General features: G+C 37.9%; 1 protein-coding gene across 1 annotated transcript in view; it reads left to right on the forward strand.

Annotated features, from left to right (window-relative positions):
• Window positions 1–8,578, forward strand: part of VPS50 (VPS50 subunit of EARP/GARPII complex) — a 135,431-nt gene that overhangs the window by 71,713 nt on the left and 55,140 nt on the right. Inside the window, exon 11 of the mRNA XM_072412872.1 lies at window positions 7,830–7,928. Coding sequence (XP_072268973.1) covers window positions 7,830–7,928 — 99 coding nt within the window. The remainder of the gene's footprint in view (window positions 1–7,829; window positions 7,929–8,578) is intronic.

Here is an 8,578-nt window from a genome sequence, read left to right on the forward strand (position 1 = left end):
TTGTGATATATTTTTTTCACGGTATTCTCAGCATGACGGCACTTGTTTTATTACGTGTACTTTCCGTGACTTCATTGTAACTTGACGCACATCAAAGAAAGACTTTGCTAAGCACCACTTGATTACAAAAAAAACAAACCAACCCCCCCCCCCATACCCTTTTTTTTAAAATTAGTATATACTCATCTATGTTCTTGGGTTCAGGGGACCAGAAATCCAGCCTCAGATGTGCCCTCCCCTGCATTTCCTGTTTTAAAGTCATCATTCTCCTCTGGACCCTGAGAGGTCCTTGCCTTTGGAAAGCTAATAGGAATTTTTATGCAAACCTAGAAAAAAAAAAGGGCTGATCACTCACACAGGAATTACTATGAAGACTAACTTAGCATTGTCTTTACCAATAAAATGGTTTATGTCCAGTCAGGTCTGCATTAAAAGGTCTCAAATATATTCTTTGTTAGTATTATTCTGATGCCATAAGACCCATTTTCTTAACATCCCATATATCTAGTAACTGTCTGATTGTTGGAAAAGAATACATTTTGGGACCTTAAGCACCAAAATTTAAAAACCGTAGGAATGATACCAACAGCACCTGAAGTGGAACTAAACCCGCCTAAATAATCTATCCACATTCCATCACATGGCTCCACCATCTTCTTTCTCTACTTTCTTCTGAGACCATCTTCAGCCATCCTGATTCGCTGTGCTGTGATATTGTAACTTCCGTGACCTGATTGTAAAAAAATAAAACTGGAGCAAAATCGTTAAATGCAAACCTAATTTACCTCAATGCATGCTGCATTAGCCTATCTACACAAACGTTTGAATTGTTGAGTGGTTTACCATTCAAACACCAGTGGCACCAGCTTTTATTGCTCATGAATTGTCTAAATATCATGCCGTACCTATTGGTCAAAATTTCAGCACATCTTGGCCATTCTGATTGGGAAAAGCTTTTTTACTACATTCAACTTTCCTTGCATTCCCATTGGCTAGTGAGGCAACCCATGATGTTTCAGAATACAGAAAACAGGGTCCAGAGGGAGCAGACAAGCTTCTACACCACCTGGACGTCTTGAGCTTTACCCTATTAGATGGCAGTCAAGCAAATGGGGGGGTAAATCAGCTTTTAGTTAAAGTGAATATGAAATCTAGTCAGCAAATGCTGCATTAAAAACATTTCCTAAAGGCAGCCTAATAATTACCAGGGCTGCCCGTGCACCGTTGGGGTTCTGAAATAATACTGCAATAGGTTTAGATATCTTAGCACAGCAAAACCAATGGTAATATCTTACCAGTAAGTGCAATGTACTGCAACATTAGTTCCACGGGTGACTTTCACTGTAAATATCACTTGTATTACTGCAGTATGCTGGTGTAAATAGGCCAGCAAACTTTATTCATTCACAAGACAAAATTCACATTCACACAAGTCTCAATGCAATTGTAACCGGACACGACAACCCAACAATTATCCATTTTGTTGGAGAATATTGAAATAGATATCAGACAGACCCCTGAAGGAGCAGACATGTCTGCGACGCGTGTCTGGGTTACACTTGTACTGAGACTTCATGAATTTTGTCTTGTTATATGTAACTATGGATTTTATAAATTTTATATATGTTATGAATACAGTTTACTGGCATTTAGGTTGTATTTTTGATTTATTGGATGCCTTAAAAGACCCAATTTGTATGTGAAACATTTGTACAAATTGTCTAATGGAAGGGATGTGGCATCAGTTAAAGAAATCTTTCTGTAGAGAAAGGAAATACCATTGGAACATATACAGGTTGGTGTAAATAGACCTTAAAGATCTAAAAAGACTTTGGTCTTCCACTAAGCTATTATGGGCCAATCACCAGCCACCAGTTTTACTGTTTTTATATATATTGTCAAAAACTGAAATATCCTTGTGTTTTCTGCCAACATTCAGGAAATATATAGCCGTTTTCCTTTCTTTTTCTAGTAATTAACTTGAAGATTACTTTTAGAAACGTAGATTTCTCCTGGCACAAATATATACTGTCTGCTGGTGAAGATAAATATTTTTGTCCTTCGCATCACAAGTCAAAACCTCATCAAGCGGCAAATAGAAATCCTATAAAAAAAGTTGCTTACTTAAAAATTGGATTTTGAGATTAAGTTTAGGAAAGTTAATAGAGCAAATATTTTATTTTAGTGCCAACGCCAGATTATGGAATGATAAAGCGCAATAAAAACAGAGTTTTGGTGACAGTTTTTAGTGTAGCTTCTGAACTGACATAGAACAATAGACTTTAAATCTTATTGTACTGGTGGATTGAATTATTTCCTAGAACAGAAAAGGCAATGTTTAACAGTTGTTGGGCAAACTGCTATTGCTTTTTAAATTAATAAAAAGGTGAATCATCGGCTTTGTACTCTAAACCTTTTTTTTTTCTTTCTCAAATTTTTATGTCTTTTTGATTTTGTTTATTGTCTTGGCCTATGCGTGATTGAAATACAGACCTGTAACTAGTAAAAAAAATACTGATTGCAAGAACGGACTTGAACATGGTTCGACTGTAGTTGAAATGTAATTTTAGAGAGATATAAAATACATTGGTGTAAATAAGTATGTATTTGGTAAGGTGGATTAGTATGCTAGCAGTGTTCTCCCCAGAATTTTTTTTAAGTTGGCTGGGAGGAAGTTGTAGTAGAGTGACCACTCCTGTGTTATGAGCCAACTTTTCAGTAAACTCTTAAAAACAGCTGGGTGGTTAATGAAGATTGCCGGGCGATACACCCGACTAAAAGGGGCTGGAGAGACCACTGGCTAGTATGTTATATGACGCAACAAAAAGTAGGAGGAACCTTTGAAGTAAGGGTAATTCTCCCCTTTGACAGCTGTCATGGGTATCTTTGGCCTGGTAATATGACGGGTCCACTACTTCTTCCCCTGGCAGTAGGCAATTTTGAACACTGCAAGAAAGGACACTTGTAATAATTTGGACAGCATTCTCTGCAGCACTTTAGGTCTATGGTGGTTTTTTGAAGCATCACCTAGGGATAGGTTTCTGACACCCTGGGCTCACAGGAAGGAGGCGAGTCTGCAGGCGCAAGGCTAAAGAGAAGGTGAGTATTGCAATCCCTGAAAGCTTTCCTTTAAATTTTCTGAGCTGCAAAAAGAACTAGCTATTTTGATAAAGGAACAGAGAACATGGTGAATTGTAGTGTATAGGGAATAAGAGAAAGCTTTGTTTTATTAATTCTTAGACTTAGTAAGAACAGTTTTGTTTACTAAAGATAAGTCTTAAAAGTTTTGCAGCACAGTGGCTCAGTGGTTAGCACTCTGGCCTTTGCAGTTCTAGGTTACAGTTTCAAATCTCGGGCAGGATACTTTCTGCATGGAGTTTGCAGGTTCTCTCCGTGTTTGCGTGGGTTTCCTCCGGGTACTCCGATTTCCTACTACATTCCAAAAACATGCAGATTAATTGGCTTCCCCTTAATATTTGACCTTGGGCTGTAATAATGATATATGACGATGGTAGGGACATTAGAATGTGGCTCCCTTCGCGGGACAGCTAGTGACATGACTATGGACTTTGTAAAGCACTGTGTAATATGTTGGCGCTATAAAAATACTGGACAATAATTATGATAATAAAGGGGCATTTTATTCTGGCTTTGAATTCCCATTGTAATCTATGGATGTGGCAAACTGCCCTTGACGCTACATTGAGTGGGTACTCCGGGTACTCAAGGTTTATGGAGTAGGATTTTACTAACCAGTTCATCATACACACTAAATATGGTTCTGTTTTTAAAGCAGTGAATATGACGTTCAGTGAAACATTGTCTGGTGGGGAATATTCCAGCTCCACGTGTTTCAGTGGCAGTAATTGATTCTCCAGGAAATATATTTCAGCAACTGTAGAATACACTGCTTTATAAGTAGACCCCATAGTACTAAAGAATCAATCTTTCATGGGCTAACTGTTAAGCGTTAAATAACAAGCATAACATAGCATCATAAATCTTAATTTATTCTTCATATTGATGAGGCAGTTAAAGTGAATAGAGAAGTATTGTTCAAATCATTTTTTTAAGCCGGGTGGGAAGAAAATTGTAGTTGGGTGGCAGCTCCTGTATTGTGACCCAAATCTTCAGTAACCACCCAAAAAAGGTGGTTACTGAGAAGTGCCAGGTGGTTACTGAAAAGTGCTGGGTGGTGCTGGCCCAGCTAAAGCTGCGTACACATATAATATCCAATAATTAATAACAATAATGTCCAATAATTATCGCTGGAAACGAATGACAAACGACCGATTGGCCAAAAATTGTTTTAAAAAAGTGACCAACGACGCCGACGAACGAGGATTTTCTTTGAAAATGAAAGACCGGTACGGTGGATCTGATTGGCCGATGATAGTTCGCTATCTATCGTGTGTACGGTTGTTCAGTGATCATGCATGTTTCTGCAATACACTTTCTCCTTTACATGTCACTCTCTGCATCGTTCAAACGATTGTATCTAGCGTGTGTACACTATTGGTGGATTATATTTGGACAATAGTATCGTTACAGCATGTACAAAATTGTGCAAAATACAGTTGTTCAAGTATAATTGTGCATAATCATTGATCGGTCGTAATCGTTCGTTTTCTAATAATTATTGGAAGTGTGTACCTAGCTTAAAAGAGAATGGGGAGAACATTCGAGATTCACATTACTTGTGTGAACAGCCTCTACTTCTTTAGAAATTCAACTCTTTAGATGTGTACTGGTTGCCTACATATACAAAAATACTTACAAAGTGTACATGGGGGAACTTTTGGGGGTTATCCCAGTCAAACTGATCTGTAATGTATGATGCATTCTCACTAATTGGCCCCTAACCAACTTGGTTACCAGCAGTCTGTCCACCTTTTTCTTTTGTACCATGGTTGTGTTTTGCTGAGCTAAACATTTTAAGATGCAAAAAAGCTTTAGAACTGTCACATTTTTCTCATCTTACTGCAAACCTCATGCCACATTCTCATTCTTTTCTCCTGAAGTTTCCGACATACGAACATATTCACATTTAGTCCCACAGTATTACCCCAGCATTACTTTAAATATCAGCTTTTATATCTTGATGGGACTGACTGGAAGATGTGCCCCCACTCCACTTTACCATACTGTATAATAAAGTGAATATCATATTTTCCAGCAGGAAAAATTGAAAAACCACAGCAACAGCTTCTCTTGTGTCAGTCATCCACCACCGCTCGGCTTGTAGATAACTAGAATGTTCTCTTTCCTTTTTTCTCATTTTATGTCAGGCTTCAATAATTCCCAGACCCACATTAGAAAGACACCATTTTAATGAAGGCCATAGTGTTCCCGGCTCCTGTTGTAAAAGAAGAATAAGGCAGTACATGTTGATATTCAGATCTTTTACCATCTTATTATTCATTGATTTGCATATGCTTAATTAAGATTGTTAGGAGAATCTGGAATTTTTTACTACTTTATCCCAACACTTTCATGTGCATTGTTATAGATAAGTAAATAGTCACCTTATTGATCACAAAGTGTAATGTATTAAAGCTTATCTTTGTTTGGTGGCCGTAATAACTAGACATTAAAAACACCTAAAAACCCCTGTACAGACAGTTACAAATTATTGTACAAGCCCTTGGGCATTTTTTTTAAACATTTCCCAATAACAAAACACAAAATAAAATTTAATGCAGCATGGTGATATAGATTTTAGCACTCTGGCCTTTGCAGCGCTATGTCCCAGGTTCGAATCTAGGCCAGGACACATTCTGCATGGAGTTTGCAGGTTCTCCCCCTGTTTGCGTGGGTTTCCTCCAGTACTCCGGTTTCCTCCCAAATTCCAAAAAACATGCAGTTAGGTTAACTGGTTTTCCCCCAAAAATTGTCCTTAGACTGTATTAATGTCATATGATTAAGGGACAGCTAGTGACATGACTATAGACTTTGTAAAGTGCTGTGTAATATGTTGGCTCTTTTTGGGATTTCTTCAGGTACCTTCATGAAACTCTATACGTCTTTAAAAAGTTTACATAATTTATTCATTTACACTAAAAACAATAATTATAAAACATAGAGCTTCTATACACAGAATAAACTTATGCCATGGTTTACTTCATGAAATCATATCATGTATATTTTTAGATATAAAGTATTTTTGCTTTTTTTGAAAAAAAAAAAAATATTACACTTTCCTTCAATCCTGCAGTGCAGTCCGATCTCTCCAGGGGTCCTGCATCAGGTTCTGCGTCGTCCCGGAGCGTGTCGCTGTCTTCTGCTCTTTTTTTCTGGTTCTTCATCCTACGTCACCCGACCCATGTGCAAGATCGGGTGACATAGTATAAAAAACAATTTGCCGATCTCGCTACCCATGAACGAGATGCTCGTGCATGCGCAGAAAGAGCAGCCGAGAGGCATTCAGAGAGGCTTTGCGCTCCCACTTCATTCCCGATCACCTAGATAGTCGAGAATTAGGGGGTGGTGCTACACTCTTTTTATTTAAAAAGAACAGGATTTTTACTTTACATAAAAGGGTTGTCTAATACTGACAGACGGCCAGGACCAGCAAATTCAACCTCATCGCAGCTCGCTGGTCATTTTTCACCGTCCATAGTCGGCAAGGGGGACTCTGTGAACCTGAATCTTCTCTCCCACTTATCCTGGGGTGGCTAATTGATTAATTAAGCTTTGCTCATGATCAAAAGGGTAAATCCAATACCCCAATGTTAATAAACTATCACCAAGCAAGTTGCAATATCCCAATATTGACAGGTTATCACCACAGTGATAAAGAAGGACATGTTCAATATCAGTTTAATACTTCACTTCCATGGAATCCAGTGCTATATTGAGGTGTAAGCATTAGCCACCTTCATCACACTGAATTCCTTCTACGGGGTAGAGATCCCATACACTGTGGAATAATAACAAAAAAGGGGCTTTTTATTTTGGCTTTAAATTCACACTGAAATCTATGGATGCAGCAAAGGTGGCAAATTGCCCTGGGCGCTACATTCGACGACCAGAAAACTGCATGGTAATTCTGTCGCCTGTCAAATGAACGATAATAAACAGAGCTGTTCGATCCAATGTTAAGATTTTTTTTTTTTGCAAGCGTTTTTGATTGGTAAAATATACTTGAATAAACTTCATACTTGAATTGAACACTCACCTGTCCTACATTGATGCCTCACAACACCAAATCTTTAACGTAATAATATGGTATAATACAGTTTGAGATTTCGCTAATAAAATGTCCCTTTGCATTCCCCAAATTTAGGTGTCAAAACTTACAAATTAAAAAAAAACATGATTTATTTGTTACCAATAAAAATATTGCAAATGCAATCAGTATGTATCACCATATAACAACTGGGAATCTAATGCAACAATCTCCAAAATTCCACCAAGAAAATGAACTTGACACGTTTCACAGACAGTGGGCTTCTTCAGGAACACAAATTTTTGACAAGTTGTATTTAGGTGGATGATGTGTATTACCAACACACACAATGGGAGAAGGAGGTGGGTGTGATCCATAGAAACTTCTTGCCACAGAATATATTTATATAATAGTATAATACCTCTCAAAAAAAATTTTTTTAATAAAATTCAGGTAAATGCATGAAGAGCTACAGCCATGCAACGTGTGTAGTAGCACTGCAAAAAGAAACTCACGCTCTCCAGCTTTTCCAAGAAAAGGTTTTTCCATTCAATATTCCTCCTTTTATTCTTCGCTCATGTTATTTTTAGTATGGCATGTTTAATGGTGACCTTCTTATTCATTATTTCATACATAAACGTGTATTGTTTTTTTCATATAGGAACAGTTGGATGTTGCACTGTCTAAGATCTGCAAGAACTTTGATGTCGCTCATTACACAAAGGTGCAGCAGGCGTACAGACTACTAGGGAAGACACAGGTAAGGTGACATTTCATAAAGAGCGAAGAGTCAATTAGTAAAAATTAATTAGACCACTGGGCTCTGCATAATATTAAACTCTAAATGGAGTTTGTGACATCTTCATGGAATTAGAAGCAGCTTCAGGTAACCAGTAAATCCGAATCCGATCCGAAAACGTTTTTTCTGTGATCAAGTCAGAAAGTTTACTTAATTTACCTTTAAGGTGAACTCTGGACAGATAGATACACAATGCTGGTCACTATCTTGGTGTGTAAGATAGCCTACATTTTGTTCTGCTCATTGCTATGTCACCATAAGACACAGTAGCGACCTAGACACCTGCAAAAGGAACTGCATATGCAGCAGGTGGACCAGGTGTCATACACCCACAATTGTGCCGGTCATAAAGGTCTTTTAGCAAGGTTATCTCTGTAGTTGTGTTTGGTTGTGTGGGGAGTGGGACAAATTGGTGTAAATTTTTTTATTGTCAGGAAGCTGCTGCCTTCAATTTTTAAATATCAAAACCCTCTTTAGGAATTCGGCACTTACTTTCTGCATTTATACTTGCATAATACCGTGTTTCCCCAATGATAGGGCATCCCCATCAAATAAGCCACCCCCCGATTTTTGCTCAAACAATTAAAATAAAGCACCCCCCGCAAATAAGA

The sequence above is a fragment of the Pyxicephalus adspersus genome, chromosome 5 (assembly GCF_032062135.1).
Source record: "Pyxicephalus adspersus chromosome 5, UCB_Pads_2.0, whole genome shotgun sequence".
NCBI classification, from domain to species: domain Eukaryota; kingdom Metazoa; phylum Chordata; class Amphibia; order Anura; family Pyxicephalidae; genus Pyxicephalus; species Pyxicephalus adspersus.